The sequence below is a fragment of the Eptesicus fuscus genome, chromosome 17 (genome assembly GCF_027574615.1).
Source record: "Eptesicus fuscus isolate TK198812 chromosome 17, DD_ASM_mEF_20220401, whole genome shotgun sequence".
Taxonomy (NCBI): Eukaryota; Metazoa; Chordata; class Mammalia; order Chiroptera; family Vespertilionidae; genus Eptesicus; species Eptesicus fuscus.
This window is the reverse complement of record NC_072489.1, coordinates 59,944,608-59,972,087: the sequence shown is the minus strand read 5'-3', so window position 1 is coordinate 59,972,087 and position 27,480 is coordinate 59,944,608. Positions and strand designations below refer to the sequence as shown.

The following is a 27,480-nucleotide window of genomic DNA, read 5'->3' as shown; positions in this document are numbered from 1 at the left end:
ATAAAACACATTTATTTTCATTGAATTTAACGAAAACCCACAGCATTAAGCTTAATGATACCATCTAACTCCTCTGACCAGAATGGGGGTGGAGAGCAGCTTGAGGGGGTGGAGAGCAGCTTGATCACCTGTAGTGTTTCCATTGTAACTGATCCCACTGATCGGGTGAAGTTATAATATAATATAATAATATAATATTTATTATTATATTATTATATTATATAATATTTATTTATTATATTTATATATAATAAATAAATATTTTTATTTATTTTTATTTATCCTCAGTCTAGCGCCACTGAGGCGGGAGGTGCCCGCTGGGCCGGCCTGGTGTGCCACAGTGGGGTGTGAGCCCGCGTCCCCAGCACAAACCCTGGTCTCCAAGTTGGCAGGGGCTGAAAGCACAGCGAACGTCGCGCTTGCAGCTCCCGGAGGACGAGGCGGGGGCGGGAGCCGCGGAGAGCAGAGCACCTCACGCCGATTCCCCTGGGCAGCACGGCCGTGTTCTGTGCACAGTGAACAGCAGCTACCGGGTCAGGTGCTGCAAGACAACACACGCCACGCACACACAGACACCGGGAAGTTCAGGCATGACAAAGCAGCACAAATAGACATAATGAAGGCTTTTCACTACGTTCAAAGCTGCAGGTATATGTAAAACTTACCAAACTATTTTACTTTTTTTAAAAAATATATTTTTATTGACTTCAGAGAGGCAGGGAGAGGGAGAGAGAGAGAAACATCCATGATTAGAGAGAATCATTGATTGGCTGCCTCCTGCACCCCGCCCCCCACTGGGGATCGAGCCCACAACCCGGGGATGTGCCCTGACCGGAATCCAACCCGGGACCTTTCAGTCCACAGGCTCAGGCTCTCCCCACTGAGCACAGCCAGCTAAGGCTATTTTACTGTTTTAATGCCGAGATTCAGAGGCATAATTAGTTACTGGTCTTTCCCTCATCTGCTCAGGGTCTTAGCTGATGTAGACTAACTAGTATCACACAACACGGTCACTCCACCAAAATCGTAACTAAAAACATTGCTATACACTGAATTTAACCTGGAAATATTTCAACAGCACACCCAGACTGTTATCTTCAAATGAAAACAATCACAATTTTTTAAAATATTTTTATTTATTTCGGAAAGGAAAGGGGAGGAGGAGGAGAGAGAGAGAGACATCAGTGATGAGAAAGAATCATCGCACGGGCATTGAGCTCGCAACCCGGGCACGTACCCCGACCAGGAATCGAACTGTGACCTCATGGTTCATAGGTCGATGCTCAACCACTGAGCCAAGCCGGCTGGGCCAATTGTTTTTTTAAAATACTCTCCCGCCCTGGCCCGTGTGGCTCAGTTGGTTGGGCATTATCCCATGCACGGAAAGGTTGCCAGTTCCATTCCCAGTCAGGGCACATGCCGGGGTGCGGGCTCGATCCCCGGTGGGGAGCATGCAGGAGGCAGCCGGTCCATGTTTTGTTCTGACATTGCTGTTTCTCTCTCTCTCTTCCTTTCTAAAAATCCATAAAAACATCTTTAAAAATATATATATCCTTTAGTAGAATTCACATTTAGTATTTGAGACACAAGCCCAAACTTTATTTTTCTCTACTGTCAACTATCTGCCATATAAGTCACTGCCTCCAGCAAAATCTATTTTTACCTCATCCCTAGTGAGACGCTCTAAGCTACTGCTAGCCTGCCCAGCCCCATAAACATGAAACCGTGAACTTCATTCTCCTTAGGCAGCGAAGAAACTGTTAAACTAGATGCGGCTGATGATGTCACAGTTTCAATTCCCCAGGTGAAGGCTGAATCGTTTGGATGTGAAATCCCAAGAAGGAAAAAGGAGTCTCTGGCTCCACGGGGCAGGCCCTGCCTGGGAGCAGCCTGAATAGAAAGAACATCTGCCCCGCAATTCCCCCGCCTGGGAGCGCTCCTCTCCTGTGTGTCCTCTCCGTGGGGACCACAAGCCAAGGCGTCCGGTTCACCAGACCCACTGCGTGTGTGAGGGCCCGGCCTTGCCTCTCGGGGAGTGCATGTCCTGCAGCTGACCTCCCACAGAGGAATGACTGTAAGGGAGAAGGCCCTGCCATTTCACGTCCCCTCTCCCGGCTGGTCTTCACCGTCACAGGAACAGCAGCACCAGAAAGGACCACAAAGCCAGGTCACAGCAGGTCACACGGCACTGACTGGTGGCCTCCCTGCCTCCACGTGGCGATGCTCTGCTTGTGTTCTGTCCTCAGGGCGCACCTTATCGTCTGACCTCAGCTCTATTTTTTTTTAAACGTTTTTATTGATTTCAGAGAGGAAGGGAGAGGGAGAGGGAGAGAGAGAAACATCAATGAGGAGAGAGAATCACTGACTGGCTGCCTCCTACACACCTAGGGATCGAGCCCGCAACCTGGGCATGTGCCCCGGACTGGAACCGAACCCGGGACCCTTCCGTCTGCAGGCCGACGCTCTATCCACTGAGCCGAACCAGCCGGGGCCTGGCCTCATCTCTACAGAGCTTTTGAATAGGGTTCAGCGCCGCAAGCTCTTTGAGGTTAGCTAGGCAAAGGGACCCTGGTCCGGCCGCACCTCTGCAGCCACGTGGAGCACTCCAGGAGGTGAGAGGCAGTTCCGTTACCAACAACGAAACGGCTCCATGAGCAGATCCGAATGTCCTAGACTGGCGTGAACAGCTGCTTCGCCGGACCTTCCCTACCATCCTGTGAGCTCCAGTATGAGCCAAGGTCCAATCAGACAAACTCTCAAAGTCGTACCCACATCACACTTCCAGGTGCCACTGCGCACGCGCTGTCACTCACACCGGAGCAAAGCACGGAAACACGGCTCACCCAGGACGTCAAACTAGACGCGAGGTGGGCCTGAACGCCCACTGCCCCCCCCCCCCCCCCCCCCCGGTGCCGGGAACAGACCAGACCCAACCCCCCCGCCGCCATCGGACCGGCGCCGCCATGGGACCTGCATGCGGCTCCGTGTTTGATGGCGCTGGAAACGACGACTTGGCATCCAGACCGGGGGAGGAAGGGGGCCTCGGCCTTGGCATTTCTTTCAATTCGAGGGCGCCCACGTGAACATTTCCCCCCAGACCGCGTGCGTTACTATCACCGCCACGTGGCGGGCACCGCTCTCACCGGGGACCGGGAGCCTGCCGACACACGGGGACGCGCACTTGGTGACAGCCGGGCACCGGGACCACTGGTCCTCACTTGTTTTGTGTTTTCAATCCTCACCCGAGGATGTTTTCCCATCGGCTTTTAGGGAGAGTGGAAGAGAGAGGGGAAGACAGAGAGAGACATGATGTGAGAGAAACATCGATTGGTTGTCTCCTGCATGCACCCCAACCAGGGCCCGGCCAGGGAGGGGCCTGCAACCGAGGCACATGCCCTGACCGGGATCGAACCCGGGCCCATCCGCAGGCCGACGCTCTATCCCCCGAGCCACACCGGCCGGGCTGGTCCTCACTTCTTAACCAACAGAAGGTGCTTCAGCGCCCGCGCCAACGAGGGCTCAGGAGGAGCCCCAGGAGCAGGTGCCGGGAGCGCACCCACTCGCACCCCCAGCATCACAGATCAGGGGCCACCAGGGAGATGGCACTGCCTGCAGGCCCAGAGACGAGGCTGCAGGACGAAGCCTACTCCGCTGGGAACTTGATCTTGGAATTCTCAGTCTCTAGACCTAAAAAATATATTCCTATTGTTTAAGCCACCCAGTCTGTGGCAGCCCAACCTGAGGGCTAGAGACGGTTAAATATCACTGACTAGCACACCGTTTTAGGGAAAAAACTGAAACCCACAAAAAGGAAGTGACTTGCCTGGGTTCCAACCACTTTTCCTCCAAATTTTAGTATAAAAAAAAAAATAAAAAAATCTCCCTAGCTGGTGTGGCTCAGAGGCTGGAGCGTCGGCCACAGGCTGAGGGTGGCAGGCTGGATTCCGGTCAAGGGCATGAATTACAGGCTCCTCCCCAGCCCTGGTGGGGCCCCTGCAGGAGGCAACCAATCGATGTGTTTCTCTCACGTCAATGTTTCTCTCTGTCTTTCCCTCTCTCTTCCACTCTCCCTAAAAATAAAAATAAAAAATCAATGGAAAAATATCTTCGGGTGAGGATTAACAACAACAAAATAATAATAATAAAATAAATAAATAAAAAGAACCAAAATAAATTTCAACTTCAGAAAATAATCTGATATTGTTTTGTTGGAAATTAAATCATTAATCACCTGGTCTTCACAAAAGGACCTCCCTTGCTTTCGGCCATTTACGGCCTTTATCACGCGGGGGTCCCCAGGAGCCGCAGCTCCCGCGGGGACAAGCCTTTGGGGAAGGCAGGCTTCGTCCACAGTGAGGCCCACAATATGGAACTCTCCCCCGAGTTTAATCCGGTTCATTATTTTTTAATTAAAATAATAACCACAACAACCTCCACCGAGTGGCTCAGTTGGTTGGAGCATCGTCCTGTCCACCGAAAGGTTTCAGGTTCAATTCCCAGTCAGGGCACAGACCCAGGCTGTGGGTTCCATCCCTGGTGGGGATGCATGTGGGAGGCAGCGGATCAATGCTTCTCTCTCTCCCTTCCTCTCTCTCTGAAATCAATAAAAACATATCCTTGGGTGAGGATTTAAAAAAAAAACAACACACTGGCACTTGCAACTCCAAAGCCCTCTGGAATTGTCCTCTCTTGAACAAACTATATTATCAACGATTTGACCCAATTGGCCCTCTTCACAGAACCACGGGGTGTCCAGGGGGAATCAAGCCTGCCGGGTGTGCCCTGCTTGCGACTGCTCCTCAAAACTCAACACACACCGTTCATTCACAACCCCGTGTACAGCACCTCGCCGGGCCACAATGGACCGAGGTTCTATTTGTAACTGAGCCAACGTGGACTTCTCCCTCCCCACCCCAGGCCTTGCTTCCGAGGCCTGCACGCAGCTCTGCAGGCGGCCAGTCTGTTTACGAAGTTAAAGGCCACGTACGACTTCCCGTTCAGCGAGGCTTCTTGGTGGGACCGGGAAAGAACGCGATTACTGCGGCTTCAGTGCGCCCGCGTGTCTCCGCGCCAAGGCCAGCGGCAGGGCGGCAGGAGGGTTAGGGGCCGGGCGGACTGCTTCCCGCCCCTCCCGCCCCGCCCCGTCCCAGGCGAAAACCATCTTAACGGGCCTCGGCCCGCGCCTTCTTAGCCAGGACGCACTGAATCAGACGGGAACAAAGGGCTGCCATCTCCACGGCGGAGGAGGAGTCGGAGGAAAACCCGAACTGGCAGCACCCCCTCTTCTGCTTTAGCCTTTCCTCCCGACCAGCCCCCCCTCGGGAGCGGGAGGCAGGCGGGCGCAGGGACAGCCACCCCACAGCGTCCTCTTCTGCTGTCGTCACTGATGACATCATCCTCACTGATGACAACGGCCGGCCGCTCCCTCGGTGTGTTCTCGAAGAGCCACAAGCACGGCTCGAGGTCTCCTTACCCAGCAGGCTTCTCAGATTTCTTCCCAAGCTCCTCGGCTGGGACCCAGGATATGCTAACTGCTGGGTATTTTTAGGGGAAATTCTTAGGTATTTGGAGAAACAAATGCATTCGATGGGCTTTTCTTAAAAAGCTCTTCAGCACGCGCCATAGGTCACTTCCCACAGACTCCTTCCTGACCAGGCCTCACAGCGCACGCTCAACGCTGACATGGAAAACGGCCTTTCTTCAGATGGGCCGTGTGCGAGCGAGAGCAGGTTCCGTTTCCTAGTCTTCCTCTAATCAACGAGGCCGGCGATTTGCAAGCACTTTAAGATACAGTCGCTCTCCTGGATGTCTGTCCGTCTGTCCGTCTGACAATGGCCTCGGCAGGACCAGGGCCCGGGCCCGCTCTGCCGCCGGGTGAGTCCCCAGGAAGCGGCCCTGAGACATTCACGCCGGGTCTAGTCCCATCGTTCTCACTCGGTTTCCCTGGGCCGACGGCGCAGGCCACACAGCGGCAGTCGCGGTTCAGCCGAGCGGCCTGCGGAGTGGTCAGTCCCGCTCTGTGGTCAAGACTTCCAACTCGGTGCGGACCGACTCGGCTCCCTTGGTTCCTGGTTATGGAGCCCATGCTGACATGTGAGCTGGAAAGGAATGATCTTTCCACAACACCCCAGGGATCCCGCTCAGGTCGCACGCAGCCACTCATTAGGCTCGGACCTCGCCTCTCAGGCCCAGTGTGGAGCGGGGTATTCAGCTTGGAGGGAGCCTGGGGCCTGGGAATTCGTTGAGTTTCATTTCTATGCCCCTAACATAGGAAGCCATCAATTGACCAAAGAATTTCACACTATTCTTGTACTTTTCTAACAAGTTGCAGGGTGTGTATGAAGAATAAATTAGCATCCATTTTCTTGAATTAACTGTTAATAAAACATGCTCATGTGCTCCCCCCTTCTCCTCAGGACAACTGTTTCCTGCCCAACCGAGACATGACAAGGGCTCCCCCATTTCCCCACCATCACCACCACCGTGCACTTGTCCTCCAACCAATCAGGCTGGCCCCACAGTCAAGCTCAGGGAACGCCCGCCCTCCGGGAAAGTGCTGGGGCCAACACCCCACCCCCACCTACCCCCCATGCAGCGATGAGCCTGCGCACACAGGCCCCTCTGCTCGGGAGGCGGGGGGCTGTCTCGGGCACACACTGGCTCCCAGGCCACACACAGGAGCTCCGGCCCGGGGTCTCCCCAGCACATGCTGCCCGGAAAGCAATGGACTTGTCACAAACTTTGTTTTTTTCCGTTGTAGCCTACCAGACACACACAGGCACACATCCTATCTAATAATCCTATCTAATAATAGAGTAACATGTAAATTACCATCACTCCACTACGCCCACGATTGGGCAGCGGGAGGCTGGGGGGCGGGACTCGGGGTGGCCTATCCGGCCATTGAGAGGCACGGATCCCCTGCCACTGAGGGGGGCTACCCTGCTGTTGAGAGGCACAGGGGGCGGGACTCCCGCCCCCTGTGCCTCTCAATGGTCAGATCCGCGGCTGCTGAGGGGGCCTGCCAAGGACACCCAGCTGCGCCTCTCAACAGCAGGGTAGGCAGGTGTCCGCGGCAGCCCCCCACAGCAGCCGCGGACCATCACAAGTGGGGGAGCTGGGTGCCTGTCTGCTCCGGCACCAGGCCTTTCAGAAGCCTCCGCCAGCTCCACCGCGAAAAGCGAAAGCATGTAGGGGACCCTACACGTGCATGATTCAATCATGCACTGGGCCTCTAGTCAATACATAAAACAACACGATTTAGGAGAACATAACTCAAAGTCTATTAACATAAGCAGGGATATGCTGTTTCTTTACCCATCGATTTAAGAAAAATTATTCCAAAGCCAAATAAAGGTTAATTACTGATACGAGTTCCTGAAAAATTAAGGTTTCTGGTATCCTCTGCATGACAGTTTCATAGAAATTTGAAAATGAAGAATCAGGGGATTAAGACACACTATCCACACAAAGACTAAGTGTTCATGTATGTGCACCTCTCCCCCCCCCCCCCCTCCCCCCCAAGGAAAGCTGCGTGCACGTGACAGAGGAAGGAGAGGCCGCGTCCTGCCACAACGGGGACTCATTCACCAACAGCCGGGGCTTATTGAAAGGGTTTCGGTCGAGCTGCCAGGCAGTGGCAGCTTCACTCTCACGCATAAATGCCAGTCCCCAAAGCAACGCTAACCTGCACCTGGCTTAACACAACCTTCTGAAAACTTCTGTTGGTTAATTGGCACAACCACCCATTCCGGCCTCGGAGCCCTCCGGGGGGCCTGTGGGCAGTAGTAACAGCATCATAACCATCTGTAAGGGCCGCACGGAGAAGTCTCGTTTGCATTTCAAACAAGTTTCCCCAAAATAAGAGCCTTTTGATGAAATGAAATTACGATTCCAACTCCTCCTCCAGAAAACAGCCCTCCTGCGGAACCCGCTGCCGGGTCTCCCAGCGCCCACACGGCACGTGACTGACTGCACACACCACGTTTCCCGGCAAAGGTTTACGCCTCGTTCGGTAACTCGGTGGCATTTCCTGGCCTGGCTGGTAAAGCTGGCATTATTGGAAAATACTAATTGATTGTTAGCATTTTTGGACTTTCCGTTTGTTCTGATTTCAAGCTCTGAGGGGCGCTTCCAGCAGGATTCACCTGATGAGAGATTACAGCTCCCCTTTCGTAACCGTGCCAACAGCTCCACGTCCCCAAATCCTCATCTCCACACACATCAGCTCACCCCAGGACAGACCCGAGGAGCTTCCCAACAAAGGCCACTCCGAGCTCGTATGTGGCCCCAGCTGGCCACACGGAAAGCCCACTTTGTTAGGCTGGAGCTTTAAAACAGCACATACTTAACAGCTCAAAATCCCAAGAAAGCACTTACATACTATTATCATATAGAAACCAAGGAACTGTCATGTGAAGAGACAACAAAGACAGATCTCCTCGATAAATTAAAAACTACCTGCTTCTGGTGTAAGATCCCATGTCTCGTCTGTAAAATCAACACTATTTTAAGTTTAGAAACATATTTTAATGTCTCACTTTTTAAATGTTTAAAATTAAAGCTTTTCAAAAAATGTTATTTATGTTTATTTATGTAAATATCTTGTTATCTTGTGCAAGGCAGGCAGCAATTTAATGGTTGATTAGTGTTGATCGTAATCACACCGCCGTCCCTGCCCGCACTGGGCACAATGAAAGAAGGTGTAACGCAGACTTACTCATCCCTGGAGCTAACGACTGCCAAGCGCAGTTCTCCTCGTTCTGCGACCCAACAGGCCTCAGAATGAAAACTCATCGAACATTTCACTTTTCTAAAAGCTCATACTGTGACTCCGTTATTAAAATATTAGCCCAAATACAAAGCAGCATTACGTATTAATATACCTTATCCTTTCAACCATCTTAATAAACTGTTTCTCTTACTAATTAGCCCCCAACTAGAACCCCCTCGTCCATCTCCCTCAGGGCTCACACGTGTGGCAGAGTAACGTCCTCGGCCTCACAGGGACTGAGGCCGCCAGGTCCGGACTGGGCCAGTCCTTTAAGGCGAGCAGGGGAGCCCAGTGCACAGATGGACACCGGCTCGGAGCAGAGCTCCCCAAATGACCGCCCAACCTCGCGGACAGCGCTTTCTAAGGCGCGTCCTGCTTCCCCACCGAGCTGGGCAGAGCGTGCGGGGGAGAGTGGGCCTCAGCGTCAGCGCCAGAGAACAGCCCCACTCCGTCCTGCACGAGCGCTGATGCGGGAAGCAGGAACGCCTGCCGGGACACACTGGGAAGACTCAGTGAGACAAGAGGCCACGAGAAAGATAGATACGTAACAGGGCACGGTGCAGGCCGGTACCTGTACCTCAGTCGTCTTTCTATGTATCTGTTCACCTGCTTCCTATCGTCCCTCACAGCGGAGAGTACCACCAGCCACAAAATGCAGCCTCAATTATATTTCTGGTCCACTGATACAGTCACCTGACTTGTGTAACTATAAACATGAAGCTAGAGGTTTTCTGAGATATTAAATCATTGTTTTAAATAACCACCATTCTACCCAAAATAGTAGGCTCATTGTTTCCTGCTCTAATAGAACACTGATAAAGTTGTTTTGCTCATTATTCTGGCCCTGGAACCATTCGGAAATCTTAACACAGAGCTATCTTCAACGTTCCCAAGGCACAAACGTCAGGAATGCAGGCTTTCTGTAAATCCATTTACTGCTTTCAAGTTGTCAACTGCTCAGCAGGTACAGGAAAGTGTTTTTAATCAAGAAGAAAAATATTTACATTTCAAATACAAAGAGCATTTGGAATTACCCCTGGCTGGCCTCAGGCCGCCGCCTGCACGCCCAGGACCTGTGTCCGCGCCATGTGCATCCTGTGTACTCACTGAGCAGTCAGCTGCACCTGCATTTCTGCCGCGTTTCCTTTGATGTGGGGCTTCTCTAAAAGCGCTCTGCGTCTGTCCAGCGGAAAACCTCACGTTTTTTGGAAAACCAATGCAGCCACACTGTTTCCAGACCGGCCTCCAAAGCTGAACTTGGGTGTTGGCAACACTTCGAACAGTTCAAATCCTGTCGGACAAAATCCAAACGCTCTTATTAGGACTGAATTGCAGTTAGCAGCAGCCCGTATGAACAGTGGACTTCAAACCCTCTATAAAACTGTGATCGCACACTCGGAACGTGACGGCATTCTGTGACGTCCCAGTTCTGCGTGTTAGCAATGTGTCTTCGCCCGGAACACTTTGAACAAGAAACAGACAAGACTGAAACCCACCGCAGAAGAGGCTTCTTGTCACGCACCCACTCCTCCGCCTCCTGGGTGCCGGCCCCTCCCCTGCGCATCTCCTGAGCCTGGGCCACCTGCCCGCAGGAGCAGCCACCACGGGCTGGGTTCTTGCAGGTATCAGGCATAGTTTTGTGCTTTATATGCACTAATGCAATTGATCCCCATCACACATACCAAAACTCAGTCCAGAAACGTCAGGAACATGGAGTAAAAGAATGTGTAAGATGGAAAAGTCTGGAGATGACGTGGTGATGGTTGCACAACAGCGTCGGGGCACTTAATGCCCTGAGCTGTGCCCTTAAAAATGGTTAAGTGACAAATCTTATGTTATATATAAGGGGTGAGCCAAAGTGGGTTTACAGTTGTGAGTATGCAAAACACAAGAATTTATTCTTGCATGTTTATTAATTATTGTATTACTTATTATTATTAACCTACTTTTGCCCACCCCTGTATTTTACCACCAAAAAAGTTTGTAACCAAAGATCAAGACAAGGAACTAGTAACTCTCAAAGTAGCATAGTGTGGTGGGAAAAAATAAATAAGTAACTTGTAGTCAAAACTCCTGGGTTCAATCCCACCTTCACCACTTAGTGCAAGAGATGCTGGTCACATGACCTTACCCAGGATCCCCGGGTTCTGTGCCAGGGGTTCAGACACCAACACTCCTCTCCAACTCACAGTGACTGTGTAAAGATCACAATTAGAGGACGTGGCCGTTTCCTAAGCTATAAAATAAAATAAAAATGTAACGTTTTACTACGTCGTTGTATTCCTTTTAAAAAATAAGACAGCCGAAACCGGTTTGGCTCAGTGGATAGAGCGTCGGCCTGCGGACTGAGGGTTCCCAGGTTCGATTCCGGTCAAGGGCATGTACCTTGGTTGCAGGCACATCCCCGGTGGGGGGTGTGCAAGAGGCAGCTGGTCGATGTTTCTCTATCATCGATGTTTCTAGCTCTCTGTCCCTCTCATTTCCTCTCTGTAAAAAATCAATAAAATATATTTAAAAAAAAAAAAGACAAATAAGGCAGGAAGGTCACTCCCATTAACCCTGTTCCCTCGGTGATGGGCAATTGGTTCAGGAATTACTTTTTCTTTTGGGGGTATCTTCATTTTCTAAGTTTCCATGACTTGAGCTTGAACTCAAATAAGCAGAAAAAATGTTAAAGGGATACATGTTATTGTATCAACTGCTCTTTTACACTTTGTTTCATTTACATTCTAATTCATATTCTTAATCAAACTTCAGCAAATCTTAAGAAATAACTAAATGTTAAAATGTTCAAAAACTGAGCATAGAAAACTTTTCCATAGAAGGACAAACAATGTAAAAACCTGATATATATTTTTAATATATTTTATTGATTTTTTTTTTATTTTTTACAGAGAGGAAGAGAGAGGGATAGAGAGTTAGAAACATCGATGAGAGAGAAACATCGATCAGCTGCCTCCTGCACACCCCCAACTGGGGATGTGCCCGCCACTAAGGTACATGCCCTTGACTGGAATCGAACCCGGGACCTTTCAGTCCGCAGGCCGACGCTCTATCCACTGAGCCAAACCGGTCAGGGCAAAAACCTGATATTTTTTAACACTGGAAAATGGAGCCACTGAGGTAGATGGATGGGGACACACCTGTATTTGTTTCTGAAATTTTACTTATGCTTAAAATATTTCATAACAAAAATTTTCACAAGAAAACAGACGTTGTGACCTTTCCAGGAAAATCTTTTCACTCCCCGGCCTGGCCCACAGGACTGACGTCATCAAGTTTCAGTGGACAATACACCAAAATATTAAAATATCTCTATTTCCAGAGATAGATGAATGACTTTAATTATTTTATCTATATTCTTACATGTTGGGGTTAATATTATTCCTTTTTTTTCCATAATGAATCTGGATTACTTTTGTAGTTTTATAGGTTTTTGGTTTCTTGTTCATTCAGTAGTTGTAAGAAAGACAAGTTCCTTGGACATTAAATTAGAACATCTAGTGTCTGGCAAATGTTTCAAGGAACCCTCATCAGATCAAATGACAACACTAATGCTTACATAACTAGGCTAAAAAGGAGAAATGCACGATTCGTTTCAGTAGTTTTATGAACATTTATGTTTCAAATAAGGAAAGAACTGTAAAGGCTGGGGGAGCAAGCCCTCCCCTGAGCAAGGGGACCGGGCGCAGGTCCTGAGGCCGTGGCGAGGCCTGCGCGGTGGGGAGGGGGGGGGGAGGGGGTGCCGGCGGCTGCCATCCACCTCCAGACCGGCTCAGAAGAGGCTCTGGCACCTGTCTTCAGTCGGACGTCACTATTTCTCTCACATTTCCTGTGGCAACACTGCACTTACTGAATATATATATGTTTTTTCTTTTACATTGATTCCAGAGAGGAAGGGAGAGGGAGAGAGAGAGAAACATCGATGATGAGAGAGAATCATGGATCAGCTGCCTCCTGCACGCCCCCCACTGGGGATGGAGCCCACACCTGGGCATGTGCCCTTGACTGGAATTGAACCCGGAACCCTTTAGTCTAGAGGGTGACGCTCTATCCACTCAGCCACACCAGCTAGGGCCCATTTCACTTACTGAAATTCCATGTTTTGCTCTAAAACGGACCCTGAGTTAGGGATGTGGCCGGGAGTTCTCAGCACAGAGCCAGCAGCACTCTGCACGGCAGGCCTGCTCCTCCTCACACACAGGCCTGCCTGCGGGGGCCAGGGCTGCAGCGCCTGCACCCCGAGCCGGAGGCCCTGCCTGCACCCCGAGCCGGAGGCCCTGCCTGCACCCCGAGCCGGAGGCCCTGCCTGCACCCCAAGCCGGAGGCCCACCCGCACAGCGCCGCCTAGCACCCAGCGCTGCCGGCTTCAGGCAGAGGAAGGCCTACGGGCGTGGCCTGGGCAGTTCGAAGGGAACCGCGCTTCCCGTGGAAGGTAATCAAGTTAATGACATGAAATAAAAGCCCGCACATCACATGGCTTCCTGCTTCCCAGGGGCAACAGCAATGAAGCCCCGGCTCACAGGTCAAGCCGCACACTGCAGGCTGCACGGAATGAACCCCTAAGCCCTGCGCGCACAGGAGGTGTTCAGTGTCCCTCAGCCCAGAAAACCACCTCGAAGCCCGGTGCACACACCGCCCAGCAGCTCACCTCCATGAGCTCTGAACTGAGGCCCAAACCTAACCACAAGTGTGGTGCCATCGCTTATGCTCCATCCTGAAATCCCTCCGTTCCTTTAAAAACCTTACTCCTAAGCCGAGAGCATTCTAAGGGAAAAACAAGCAAATGGCCAGAGGGGAGTTCTCAGGGAACTTTCCCGGAAAGGCCGTGCTCGACAGCAATGAACCGGCAGGCGAGGTGTCGCCGAGAACACGCGAGGAACATGCCGAAGAGCGAAAACCACTGGTGAACAGGTGATCCCCTCAATTCTCACAAAACCCCACTTCGAAGACTGGCACCTACTGTACTTTGTCCACGGGGCAAAGGCGGCGCCTGTCTCGGCACCAACCATCTTGGAGAAGGCAGAGATTTCCGCATTTCTACCACCAAGTCCCTGTGTGTCGTTTCTGTGCGATGGAAACACGGTTCCACACACTGACACAGGAAGAAAGGCCTGGACCCTAACTGGCACTGGAAAGACACGTGTATGAACTGAAAACGCACGTAAGGCCTCGGAAACACTGCTGCCGTCCGCACGGCGCTGGCAGCCAGGGCGAGGCAGGAGCACAGGCCATGAGCTTTCTCCGTCCGCTTCCAAGTCACAGATGATGCAGCTTACAGAAAGAACTCAGTGTTCACAGGCTCATGAATTTTAGTGCTTCGCTGCCAGGATTTCTTGGAAATTTTCAGACAGGACTCTGGATCCCAACCAGTATTACCTCTTTGCTCTCTGCATGTACAGTGAAAAGGAGTACCAAGGTTATTAACGGAAGAAAAGCAGGCAATTCCCACGAGTGGGAGAGTGAACTCTGCAGCACAGGGAAAAGCGGGTTCAGGGCCTTAAACCTGAGGAAACACACATTCGAACAGCACAGCCAATTACCTTCCCGGAACTCGTTCAGCAGCTCCTCCGTGGTCCAGTTACAGGAGGTTATCAGAAAGAAGCCTTTCACTCCCAGCACCCTGGAGAGCGAGCTCACATACTGCTTCCTCTTCTCGGCTGCGTGGTCGGGGTTCAGGCTGATGGCATCAAAGGTCCCTTTGTCAATGCAGACGTGAAAGCCAGACAGCTCTGTGCGGGGATTCAGGAAGTCTTCCACCTGGAGGGGAACCAGGGCCGAGGTGAGAACCACTGCCACACCGTCCCCACCGGGGTTCAAGGTGATCCCTAAAAGCACCCATTCGTTCTGACGGCATTTTACATGTGATAAACGTATTTCCAACTTTATGGTTCACTTTTATGTGCTCCATTCCAAGATCATTAAAGCTAAGATTAGTGAGAGACAGTGTTCCTGGACATCCCACATCTGCAGAGCCAGGTGTGGTGCCCAATACGCCAGCACGCAACAGAGCCACAGCGACTCCTGTTGAAAAGTGGAGCGTCTGAGGATTCCTAAAAATGACAGCCATTACCGGGAGCTCAAACAGGCAAGGAAATAAGATGATTTTCAGCGAAGATGACAAGTTGTATGACCTGAAGTCAAAGGTAAAGGCAAGTTCTTTGGCTTTGACTCAGCAGCTAACAAAGCAAGGAAGGGACGTGATGACCAGCATGACGCTTACGAAGTTCAATGGCTGTTTCCACCGCAATCGGTAACTTTACAAACACCATTCACTTTAGAACCCGACACCGGCATCGCCTTCGTTTTCAATAACCGATGGCAGTGTAAGCACTTGGAACAGTGAGCTGCCCAATTTCATAAAACATTCAAAGTAATCTGCCAATAAACTTAATTCTGAAAAGCTACTTTGAAAAGGTAACCACACGATTGGCTGGTGATTATTCCTAGAAGCTAACCAGTCATAAATAAAGTATTATCCAGAGCGCCCTTCCTGTTTGACTTGAAAATGAGCCCTCATGTGTGAATACACTGGACCCTGGCTTTCCTCCCCTCACACCCAAGTAGTCATTGTACCTGAAGCAATAATGGCTACCGCTCCTGAGAGCTAAGTTTGGAAAGTTTTCTATCCTAAATGCCTGTATGAAAGTACACATTTATTCAACAAATGTTTCATAGACATCCATCAAATGCAGGCGTTTTTCAGGCCCTGAGACTATAACCGCAAACCAGAGAGGAGTTGCCTGATAAGAACAGATGGTCTGTTCTCTAACGGGGAGACAGTGACTGAGTGGGAAGAGAAACGCTTTGAACGGGGTCAGGAAGGCCTCACTCTGGAGGCCACCTTCGAGCCGAGACTCAGCGGGGAGGAGCCAACAAGCTCACATCCGGGGCAAAACGACCGTGGGCAGAGAGCATCGGGGATGGCGACTGGAGGACGGGCCTGACCTGTTTCAGAAGCAGAGCCGTGTCAGCACTGGGATAAGGAGGGAAAGAGGTGAGAAACGGGGCTCCGGAGCCTGGGGGGGGGGGTGGTGGTGAGTACAGCTCCAGCCTGAGCGCTACAGGGAAGCACCTGGGGGCTGATGAACAGGAGTCCCAGCGCTGATTTGCATTTTATATTTTTATTTTTTATTGATCTCAGAGAGGCAGGGAGAGGGAGAGAGGGATAGAGACATCAATGAGAGAGAATCATTGATCGGCTGCCTCTTGCACACCCCACACTGCGGATCGAGCCTGCAACCCAGGCATGTGCCCTGACCGGGAATCGAACCCTGATCGCCTGGTTCCTAGGTCAATGCTCAACCACTGAGCCACGCCAGTCAGGCCTGATTTGCACTTTAGTTATTTATTTTTTAATATATTTTATTGATTTTCACAGAGAAGAAGGGAGAGGGACAGAGAACCAGAAACACCGATGAGAGAGAAATATCCATCAGCTGCCTCCTGCACGCCCTTCCACTGGGGATGTGCCCGCAACCAAGGCACATATGCCCCTGACCGGAATCGAACCCGGGACCCTTCAGTCCACAGGCCGACACTCTTATCCGCTGAGCCAAATGGTCAGGGCCTGATTTGCACTTTAAACCACCACGCTGGTGCTGCTTCAGCAGCACATATGCTGAAATTGGAACAATACAGAGATTAGCATGGCCCCTGAGCAAGGATGACATGCAAATTCGTGAAGTGTTCCATATTCATAAATAAATAAATAAATTTTAAAAAACACCACGCTGCCGAAACCGGTTTGGCTCAGTGGATAGAGCGTCAGCCTGCGGACTGAAAGGTCCCAGGTTCGATTCCGGTCAAGGGCATGTGCGTTGGCTGCGGGCACATCCCTGGTAGGGGGTGTGCAGGAGGCAGCTGGTCGATGATTCTCTCTCATCGATGTTTCTACCTCTCTATCCCTCTCCCTTTCTCTCTGTAAAAAAATCAATAAAATATATTTAAAAAAAAAAAAAAAAAAAAAACCACCACGCTGGCTGCCCTGTGGCAGAGGCCAAATAAGAGGCTACTCTAGTTGCCTGGGCAAGAAATGATGGTGGCTGGGATCTGGGAGGGAGCAGTGGAACCATCGAGGAATGATTACGTTCCTGATTGGATTTGAAGGTAAAGCCTAGCTGGTGTGGCTCAGTGGATAGAGCGTCGGCCTACGAACTGAAGAGTCCCGGGTTCGATTCTGGTCAAGGGCACATGCTCAGGATGCAGGCTCGATCCCCAGTAGGGGGCATGCAGAAGGCAGCCAATCAATGATTCTCTCTCATCATTGATGTTTCTAGCTCTCTCCCCCTTTCTCTTCCTCTCTGAAATCAATAAAAATATATTAAGAAAAAAAAAAAAAAAAAGAAAGAAAGAACCAGTCCTTGCATTTGACGGAGTTCTTTTAGGGAAAAAAAACAAAACAAAAACAGAATTGGATATAGAACTTAAAGGAAAGAGAGGAATCCAGGGAGACTCTGGGTTTTGGGTTAGTGCATCTGGTAAATAAATGGTGGCATCTTTAGAAATGGGAAGGGACTTGGGGGGGTGCAGGTTTAAGTATCATTTTGGACTAATTGAGAGATTATTAGCTATCCAGATGGAACTGTAAAATACGCAGCCTTTATAAAATTCTAGAGCTCAGAGAAGATGCTTAAGCTAGAAATATAAATGCGAGACACATCATCTCCTCAGAGATCACAGAAATAAACGAAGTATTCTTTGGTGGCATTATCCCACTTTATACATTTCCAACTTTCTGATCTGGTTAACTCAAACTCAGGTATTATCTGTGTCTGCAGACCCGGGGGGGGGGGGGGGGGGGGGGAAGGGATGCGCACACTTGCCCAAGAGGAAGAAAATGACTTCCCCTAGCTGACGAGACTAAGAAGTTTAATACAGTTCTTAACATCATTTCATTTTGGAGTGTCTGACTGATATACATTAGAAACATTTACATTTTATAACTTTTATTAGAAATAAAAATAACTTAAGAGTTATGTAAGTAATACTTACCTTCAACGTAATGTTAGATAACCCTTCTTTCTCTATAATACTTCCGGAAAGCTGTATTGCAGAAGGCGAGTAATCAATGCCAGTAATATTAGAGAAACCGAGCTTTGCCTAGAGACAGAGAAGTAATTTTATACTTTAGTTTTAAAATGTTTTAATATCCGGTTTTGCCTATGAATTATAATATTCCTTTAGGACTGGGACTGTTTTATTCACTTTGAATAGATCAAGTAATGTATACCATCCAATAATCTATATATAATGCTTAAATTTTATGTAGAATCAAACAGAAACTGGAAATTTAAATCTATAGAAAGTGACAATTCCTTTGCTTTTATATTTTATTTCTTTTTCAAAAGGAAATTCATTTTCTCAAAGCCAATGAGAATACTTGTATGTATATTTCTGCCCTCAAGCAGAAAAGTATAGTGTTAACTTCTGATGTTGACAAGCTCTGGTTCACACATAAATCGAGCATAAATTTTACTTAACACAATTAAGTCATATGAATACATCAAATGCATATGAAATAAGTCCTTGATTTAAAAGTCCCTTTAGCCCAGCCAGCGTGGCTCAGTGGTTGAGCATCGACCTGTGAACCAGGAGATCACGATTCAATTCCCGGTCAGGACACATGCCCAGGTTGTGGGCTCGATCCCCCGGTGTGGGGCCTGCAGAAGGCAGCTGATCAATGATTCTCATCACTGATGTTTCTCTCCCCCCCCCCCCCCCGGCTTCTTCTCTGAAATCAATAAAAATGTATTAAATAAATAAATGGTAGAGATTGTAAGAATGGATTAAAAAACATGACCTAACTACGTGCTAGCTACAAGACACTGACAAGTGGCTACCTGGGGGAGGGTGTGGCAGAAGAGAGGTTTCTGGGAGGAACTACTCTGTGTCCTGTGGTGATTACATGAATTTCTACATGTTAAAATTCATAAAACTGTAATTTAAAAAGAGTCAATTTTGCAATATGTTAATTTTTTAAGTTTAAAAAAAATTATGAACAAATTTATGCTGGTAAATTTTTAATTTAGATAAATGGATGTCTTGAAAAACACAAAACTGACTCAAACCCTACAAAAACATCACGCCCAGAGGCTCTCGCCAGGAATTCGTCCAAAGGCTTAGGGAAGAAACAAAGCTTCTCAAAGAATGAAAAGGAAACACTTCCTCTCTCATCTGATGAGGCAGCATCACCTTCACACACAAAGCTTACATGGAAACTGCAAGGAAGGAACATTACTGCAAATGCTCATGAAGCTATAAAATCCTAAGCAGAATACTACCAAACCCAACCCAGTAAGGCCTGAGAGAGAACACGCCACCATTCAGCTTGGTTTCCTTCAGGGACAGAAGTTGCTTTGAACATTGAACAATCACTGAAATCATTTCAATAAAAATGTCAATTAAAAAAACTGAGGACCCCTCCAAAAAAATCAATCAACTCAACATTAATAGAATCAAAAAGAAAAATCATCTTATCAAAGAAGGCAACTAATCAAATTCAATGCCCATTCATGATTAGACACTCTTAATTAGGAATATAAAGGAACGTCCTCAGTCTGATTAAAAAAAAACATAAAAACCTACAGCCAACATGTTTAATGGTGAAATATTAAAGCTTTTCTTTTATAATAGGCAATGTTACAAGGCTAGCTGCCTTCACAATTTCTATTCAATATTGTACACAGCATTTTAATAAATAAGATATTGAGGTTGGGATAGAATAAAATTATTATTTACACATAACATACACTACAGTAAATTTTTACACATATAACTAGTACTATGGTAAACTATTAGAAAATGAAATTTAAAAAACATAACAATTACAACAAAACAAAAAAATCTAGGAATCAATCTAAGAGAAGATATGTAGGATCTCTACAGAGAAAACTACAAAATATTACCGCCAGAAAACAAAGAATTAAATAAAGGGAGGAATGCCTCATGTTCATGAACTCGGAGACTCGATGCTGCAAAGATATAAGTCCTCCTGCTCCTGCAATCTCTACCCAACTCGGACACTGACTCCTCCCAGACCCTCTCCTGTCCCTCTCCCCAAATGTGTCAGTGCCTTGCCATACCCGGGATATCCATTATCACACACACCAAGCTGGGCCACCACTGTTTACCTATATGCCAGTCCAGCCTCGAGGATATTGTGAACAACTCAAGCACAAGATCTAAATTTTCCTGTTGCCACTGCCTAGCACAAGGCTTGGCACATGGTAGGCATGCAATACATTGCACTGTCATACATACATCCTCACGAACGAACACGGGACAACCCTCCCGGATGAAGCCTTAAGTCTTTTCCTTCCTCCACGGCAGGTGGCACAGCATGGACGCATCAGAGGCCACAACAGGGATGGTACAGCCAGAGCAGGACCTGAACCAAAACCCAGTTCCACGGACAAAGGGCTCTGTTCAAGCCACGCGCTCACCCAAGATAAGGTATGTATGTCCCACTGGGAGCACAAAAAGTCACCTTCCTGCTACACACAGAGACTTCTGGCGATCTGAGCTACAAGAAACCAGTGGAAATCACCACGTCACAGTCTGTAGGGAAGAACTGACGCCCAGAGAAATCAAGTGTTCTGGTCAAAGTCAAGGCTGTGGCAGAAGGGCCAGGACTAGGACTCGGATCCCTTAGCTTTTCATTTAGTTCCTTCTCCCCGTCCATGCGGCCTCCCTTTTGTACCCTGTGACTTCTCAAAGTAGGTGTATGCTTGCTTTACTACTTTAATTTAAATGGTTAGTGTCCTCGATTGCAAGTTTTCTAAATTTCACTTTAAAACTGGGCTGTAACACATGAATACTAAAAGTACCAACAAGTTCAACCAGGAGAGCACCATTTCCGGTTCCAATATCAAGCACCGAAGCATCCAATGGAATCTTGTGTTTCTGCATCCACTTTATGAGTCGATTCATACTCTGCTCCCCAAACCTATCAGAAACGGAGAATTGGTTAATCAAACGACAGAGGGATATACGGCCAAGTTACGACGACATTCCATTGAAGCAGATCAGCCATATACTCCATTGAGCCATTTTGGAAAGTAAAAGGTATTAACTGTGACTGCTTAAGCTTCATCTTTACTATTATTTAGGAAAAGATACACCGAAGAATAGAACAGAATACATAAGGTCGGTATATTACTTATTAATGTTTCTCTACATCAGCATTAACAATTGTTGTGTATTGATGGCTCAAAATTTTATTGCTTATTTAAAAAGGATAATTATAGGAAGAGAGTAATTTCCTAATACTATCATCAAATTTAAATCCGGGTTATTAAAAGACAGAGGTTCTTTAAATCCAACAACTAAAGCCAGAATTGGTTCAAGGTTGCTAAGATTTTCAGCCCATCTTCTTTGGGATACAACTTAAAACATAAAGACACACACACACACACACACACACACACACACACCATCTTCCGGATTCCACTATTTTTTGTAACTCACCAGATTTCTCCTGTGTCTCCATATTCTTGGAAAGTGTGCAGTTCTCGCTCATACACAGCATCCCAACTATAGAAATAATCAAATGCAAAGCAAGATTCTTAAGTTAAACTGAATTAAATGTATATTTCTAATAGGATACAGAGATTTATGCCCGACCTGTGTGGCTCAGTGGTTGAGCATGGACCTCACCATCCCATTCCAGGTCAGGGCACGTGCCCGGAGTTACAGGTTCGATCCCCAGTAGGGGGCGTGCAGGAGGCAGCCGATCCATGATTCTCTCTCATCAGCGTTTCTATCTCTCTCTTTCCCTCTCCCTTCTTCTCTGAAATCAATAAAAATATATTTTTTAAAAAGAAACTAATACTTATTTTTAAAAATTAAAATACATTCGTGTTATCAATGAGTTCACATAACTCAAATCTCTTAACATCTCAGTGTTTAAAAAAATGAAAGACAGCCGAAACCGGTTTGGCTCAGTGGATAGAGCGTTGGCCTGCGGACTGAAAGGTCCCAGGTTCGATTCCGGTCAAGGGCATGTACCTTGGTTGTGGGCACATCCCCGGTGGGGGGTGTGCAGGAGGCAGCTGATCGATGTTTCTCTCTCATTGATGTTTTTAGCTCTCTATCCCTGTCCCTTCCTCTCTGTAAAAAATCAATAAAATATATTGGGGAAAAAAAAGAAAGACAGACGAGCATCATACGCTTACACATTTTAGTAAAGCGCTTAGAACAACAATATGTGACACACACAAAAAAAGCTGTTTTAGCTTTAAAAAAATACAAGTATTTGTTCGAGGATCCCTTAGTCCCAAACACAAGTCCAAACTTCCCGTTTACAATGTGGGGAAACAGGGATTTTTCTACCAAGACAATGGAACTCTCCAAAGACAAGCTCAGGTTGCAGGATGTGTGAAGATTTACTCTCATTCCTTTTAAGTCCAGTTCTCGCTCCCCTACTTCACCCCCAGCACCCCTCTCCCCCCCGAGCTCCCTCTCCTCCCCTTCCCCGCACCACCCACCCCTCACCCATTCACTCAGATCCTCACCGGCCCTCTGTGGTAGGTCGGGTCCCTTCTCCTCTCCCAGGACCACCCCGCGGGCCACCTCCGCTCCCCGCTTGGAGCTCACGTCCCGCCCCGTCCGCGCGGCCTCTCCCTCCCCGCGGCCCAGCCCACCTCCCCGGCCCGGCCCCCGCCCCCGGCCCGCCCTCAGGGTCCAGACCCACCAGGCCTCCCCAAGACCGTCGGCGCCCGGACCGCAACTCACGAGCCCATCACAGGTCACCCCTGTCAAGTCTCTCCATCGCCCCCAAGGAGGCCGCCGGCGGTTCCGCGCCTCCGACGCCTCCGCCGCCCCTCCCCCGCCCCCGGTGGCCCCGCAGGCTCCCGCCCGCCACGCCCCCAGGTCTCCCCCATCTTCCGAGACCCCCGGGCGCCGTCCCTGCGTCCCCCCCACTCCAGGGGCGCCACACTCACTGCTCTCGGGTCCCCAGCGCCGACGGGGCGAAGCCGCCCGCTCCGGGACTGCCCTCCCGGGACCGCGCCGCCGGCCCCGCGCCTCCGCCCGCGCTCATCCCTCTCCGCGCCCCGGACGGCTGTGGGGCCGCCATAGAGACGACGCGGGGCAGAGCGGACGCGCGGAGGGCGCCTCTAGGCAGCGGGAGGCCGCCCTCTCTACTGCTCCCCGCCGCGTGATGTCCCGGCCCCGCCTTCCTCCCAAGTCTGTGTCCCGAGGCCAGGCCGGGGCAGGGCTGGACCCCGCCTCCCTCCCCGCCCCTGCACCCGATGTGACATGCACCCCCCCTTCTTCGAGGTGCTCGCCGAAGCCACTAGATTTGTAAGGTTCGGCGGTGGGTAAGCCACGCTGAAAACCCAAATGCACCAGTCACGTGGTGGGCAGATCTGGGAACTTTTTTTAAAATATATTTTTATCGCTTTTAGAGAAGAAGGGAGGAGAGAGGGAGAGAGAGACTAGGTCGGCTGCCTCCTGTATGCCCCACACTGGGGATGGAGCCCACAACCTGGGCCTGTGCCCTGCGGGGAGTCGAACCATGAGCTCCTGGTTCACAGGTCCTCCCTCAACCACTGAGCCACCCGGGCTGGGCAAATCTGGGAATCTTCATTTGGCTTCCGGCTACTTTCATTTGTGGCTGGGATTCTGCCTTAAAAATAACATGCTGGCCTCTTCTAATGGGAAGTCAATAGGAGGACATGGGAATTTAGGCCCAAAGTAACGAATGCCCTAGGACTCCACCCCCAAATACGCCCATCAAGGGGATCAGAGTGATGTGGAGGAAAGAGCGCTAAGTGAGAGACAAGATGCCCGCCTGGCTGTCTCAGCGCTGCCCCTCCCCGGGCACCTGGGCACATCCAAGACTCCTCACCTCCGTGTGCCTCCGTTTCCTCGTCTATACCTCGCCCTAAATGGATGGTGACCGTTCTACGAGATTGCTCCCAGCCAGTGAACTTGAAATTCCTCAGCCTCTGGGTCTAGTTGTGCAGTGTAATTCGGAGAGGGCTTACCCTCCAAAGGCCTGGGGGCAGCAGGGGGGGGGAGGGTCTGAGGCAGCGATGAAATGCTGGCAGGTCCACGTCCCAGGCCAGGATCTCCTGGCAAGGCTGCTTCCCACCGAGAGGAATGTGTCCTCGGCCACGTTCCTGTGGACGCTGCAGACCGAGGCCTTCGAGGTAAACAACCTCAACAGTAGCCTCTCCAGCTCCCAGAAACCCCAGTTAGGACCGAAAGGGCATCTTCTCCTCCACAAGGCGTTGCCAGAGCTTCGGGCAGCCACCGGGGATAGAATCCGGGGGGAAGGGAAGGGAGGCCATGTGTGCGGGGATTAAAGAACCCTCCAAAGAGGAAAGTGGCCTCATTACAGAGGAATAAAACCACCAGATGCCGTGGCCAATGAGTGCTGCCCGGGCCAACGGCTGTTTTCATCTTCTCTAGACCCTAGATGCCGGAGGGCGCAGGCTTCAATGTGACTGAGTGGGTCTTAGAAAGTTCTAGGTTATAATTAAGAAAGAGCCATGAAAGATAAGGCCGTCTGCAATCTGATGTCTCCCCAGCACTGAAGTTGTGATTGCTGTGTGTGATGAATGCTATAAACACTTGTTGGTATGCAGCCCTGGAAAAACCCTGTTTATACAGAGTCCCTCTTCTGGCTCCAGGAGTACTCCGGCTGTTTAGTCCTGAAGGCCGGGAGGACACCGCCTCTGATCACCCAGGGCAACGGGATTCATGGTGGGAGGTGGAGAAGCTTAGTCCCAGCCGGGCTGCCCATCACCAGGGAGGAGCTGGAACGTGCCGAGGAACACAGCGCCTCCCACCGGGGCCTGTTCCATGGGGAGGAGGGAGGCTCTGAGAGTACCCTGGGTCGCCTGTCCCTCTCTCCCTCCGCAGAGTCCTGCAGCATGGTGCCCTGCTCGCTCACAGCAGCTCTGACACTGGGCTCCCAACAATTCTCAACGGCTTCCTCACTGACAACCCAAGGGCCAAGTTCCAGGCTTTACCTCTCTTTTTTTTTTTTTTTTTCCAAAAATTTTTTATTGGCTTCAGAGAGGAAGGGAGAGGGAGAGAGAGAGAGATCAATGATGAAAGAGGATCACGGATTGGCTGCCTCCTGCACGCCCTATTGGGAATCAAGCCCACTACCCCGGCATGTGCCCTGACCAGGAATCGAACCGTGACCTCCTGGTTCATAGATCGACGCTCAACCACTGAGCCACACCAGCTGGCCAGGCTTTACCTCTCTTGATTGATCCTATAGGGGTCAACAAAGCTTAGCACATCCCCTTTCAAAGCCTCTCCTTGCCCTAACCGGTGTGGCTCAGTGGATAGAGCGTCAGCCTTCGGACTGAAGGGCCCCAGGTTCGATTCCAGTCAAGGGCATGTACCTTGGTTTCGGGCACATCCCCAATAAGAGGTGTGCAAGAGGTAGCTGATTGATGTTTCTTTCTCATTCATGTTTCTAACTCTCTATTCCTCTCTGTAAAAAGTCAATGGAATATTTAAAAAAAAAAAAAAAAAAAGCCTCTCCTTTCCCCCCCAGCACCACCTGCTCTTAAGTGAACCTTTTAAAAAGGGGAGCTCGGCGCCCAGCTCCAGTTGGACTGCCAGGATTTGAGCCTTCGCCTTGTCCTGTGTGACTATGGGCGAGTTTCTTAACTTCACAGGCCTCAGTTTGCCCATCCTATAACAAGGGTAATAATGTTGCCCAGGGCATAGGGCAGCTATAGAGATTAAAGGAAATAATTTCTGTAAAGTCCTACATGCCTGATGTATAAATGCTCTATAAATGCTACCTCAGTGCTTGCTTCGGCAGCACATGTACTAAAATTGGAACGATACAGAGATTAGCATGGCCCCTGCGCAAGGGTGACCCACGTGAAGCGTTCCATATTTTTAAACTGGAAAAATTAAATAAATGCTACCTCAGTTTCTTCAGCCATAAAATGTAGTTTAAAATGGGTCTCCTTCAGCCCGGCCAGTGTGGCTCAGAGGTTGAGCATGGACCCTTGAACCAAGAGGTTACTGGTCTGATTCCTGGTCAGGGCACATGCCGGGGTTGCAGGTTCGATCCCCAATAGGGGGCGTGCAGGAGGCAGCCGCTCTCATCAATGTTTCTATCTCTCTATCCCTTCCTGTCCCTAAAAAAAAAAAAAAATCAATAAAAACATGTTTAAAAAAAAATTTTTAATCCTCCTCTAGAGGATTGTTGGCAAGATTAAATAAGTCTATACAATGTAAAGAGCTTAGAACAGAGCCTGACAACAATCGGTGTTCAGTAACTGTTAGCTATCCTATTGGTAACTCCCATCCCCTGCCCTCAGCTACAGACTTCTAGTGCAGTTGCCTAGATGCCCCTTGTTACGTTCAGCTCAACCTGTTCAAAACCGAACTGTTCTATATATATATATCTATCTATATATATATATATATATATATATATATTTATTAATTTCAGGGAGGAAGGGAGAGGGAGCGAGAGATAGAAACATCCATGATGAGAGAGAACCATGGATCAGCTGCCTCCTGCACGCTCCCCACTGGGAATTGGGCCCGCAACCTGGGCATGTGCCCTTGACCGGAATCGAACCTGGGACCCTTGAGTCTGCAGGCCGACGCTCTATCCACTGAGCCAAACCAGCCAGGACGAAAACCGAACTGTCTTGCAAGGCCTTCCCCACGCCCCGTATCCCTCCAACCCTCTTTTCCCTCTGCTCTCTACCCCCTTGGTCCCTGGCCATCCTACCATCATTCTTGTCCTTCCCTCCCCCTCCCCCCACACAGCTCCTCCCGGTCTCCTCCTGGTCTCTGGGCTCAGGGACAGTTTTCAATCCTGTCACCACCGCACTGTGCTCTTCGGGCCGCTCAGGCTCACAGCTCCCGGGAGCCGGTTGTTTGGATACATGTTGAAGAATGCTGACTGATCCAACTGGGGTGTCAGGAATGGCTCCAAGGCTTTCCTGCCCAACTTTCAGAAAACAGTTCTGTTTGCTGGGAAAGAGAGTGGTAAGAGTTCTGTGGGAGATCAAGAGCCTCGTTTCGAACCAGAAAGACGGAGTACATTGAAGAATAATGATTAGAAAGGTGAGCTCCTTCCCTGAGTTTCTTTCCTTAACTCTGTTACCGTTTATTTTCACTTCTATTTGTTATTTATGTTGCTTTTATCCTCTTTCCGTTATATTTAATTAAATATGTGTTCCCTTGTATCCAGAATCCAAACGCTTACCACCTCCCCTGCTGCCACCATTTCACTTCTAGCCATCACCCAGCCACCGCCATCCGGGCTCTGGGTTACCGCAATACCTCCTTCTCCCTCCCCTGGCATTATACTCTTGACCTGGCAGCCAGAATGGTCATATGGAAATTGAAATCGCATCACGTTACTTCTACATCAAACCCCAAACCATGCAACTGCTGGAATCACCTCCTTGCATTCATCCTTGAGCATGACAGATGTTGGACTTGAACACTAATCATTCTATTTGCAAAAATTAAAAAAAAAAATGGTTTGCGCAACTATCAAAGGCTATGCAGAAGAGGCGATGTCCGGGGTGTGCTGGGCGCGAGACCCACGGGTGGGTACGGTGCGGGGGCGTCGCTCTGACCCCGTAAACTTGCACTCGCCACCCCTCCCGCCGGGGCGCTCCAGCCTCCGGCCTCGTCTGCGAAGACTTCATTTCCCAGGATGCCCCGGGGCGGGGCCGGCCGGAAGGCTGCGTGCCCTCCGCGGG

General features: G+C 49.7%; 1 protein-coding gene, 1 non-coding gene and 1 pseudogene across 9 annotated transcripts; 2 read left to right on the top strand and 1 right to left on the bottom strand.

Annotated features, from left to right (window-relative positions):
• Positions 1–259: 259 nt before the first annotated feature.
• EEF1AKMT2 (EEF1A lysine methyltransferase 2) lies at positions 260–22,853 on the bottom strand. 8 transcript variants are annotated; one of them, XR_008558793.1, is made up of 7 exons: positions 22,717–22,853; positions 21,242–21,307; positions 20,606–20,720; positions 17,768–17,875; positions 14,317–14,533; positions 9,881–10,064; positions 476–541 (listed from the first exon to the last, which is right to left on the bottom strand). XR_008558793.1 is itself a non-coding variant. In XM_054729154.1 (6 exons), the coding sequence occupies exons 1-6, from the start codon at positions 22,848–22,850 to the stop codon at positions 285–287; spliced, it is 897 nt and encodes a 298-aa protein (XP_054585129.1). In that variant the 5' UTR covers positions 22,851–22,853; the 3' UTR covers positions 260–284. The 8 variants fall into 8 exon arrangements, 6 of the variants coding, with proteins under 6 accessions (XP_054585129.1, XP_054585132.1, XP_054585131.1 ...); XR_008558794.1 differs by lacking the exon at positions 476–541 and adding an exon at positions 2,183–2,273; XM_054729154.1 differs by lacking the exon at positions 9,881–10,064 and having other exon boundaries at positions 260–541.
• Positions 16,372–16,474, top strand: LOC114227956 (U6 spliceosomal RNA). Its single transcript, XR_003614044.2, has one exon. It is a non-coding gene; the product is annotated as a U6 spliceosomal RNA (small nuclear RNA).
• Positions 22,854–25,549: 2,696 nt separating the features above from the next.
• On the top strand, positions 25,550–25,647 carry LOC114227955 (U6 spliceosomal RNA; annotated as a pseudogene).
• The last annotated feature ends 1,833 nt before the right edge of the window (positions 25,648–27,480 follow it).

Bases quoted from the DNA above. Each gene is read 5' to 3' on its own strand.
- EEF1AKMT2 (XM_054729154.1), bottom strand. From the start codon at position 22,850: ATGGCGGCCCCACAGCCGTCCGGGGCGCGGAGAGGGATGAGCGCGGGC. The intron at 21,308-22,716 runs GTGAGTGTGGCG...TTATTTCTATAG, and splicing joins GCGCTGGGGACCCGAGAGCA to TTGGGATGCTGTGTATGAGC. The intron at 20,721-21,241 runs GTGAGTTACAAA...CGTTTCTGATAG, and splicing joins GGAGACACAGGAGAAATCTG to GTTTGGGGAGCAGAGTATGA.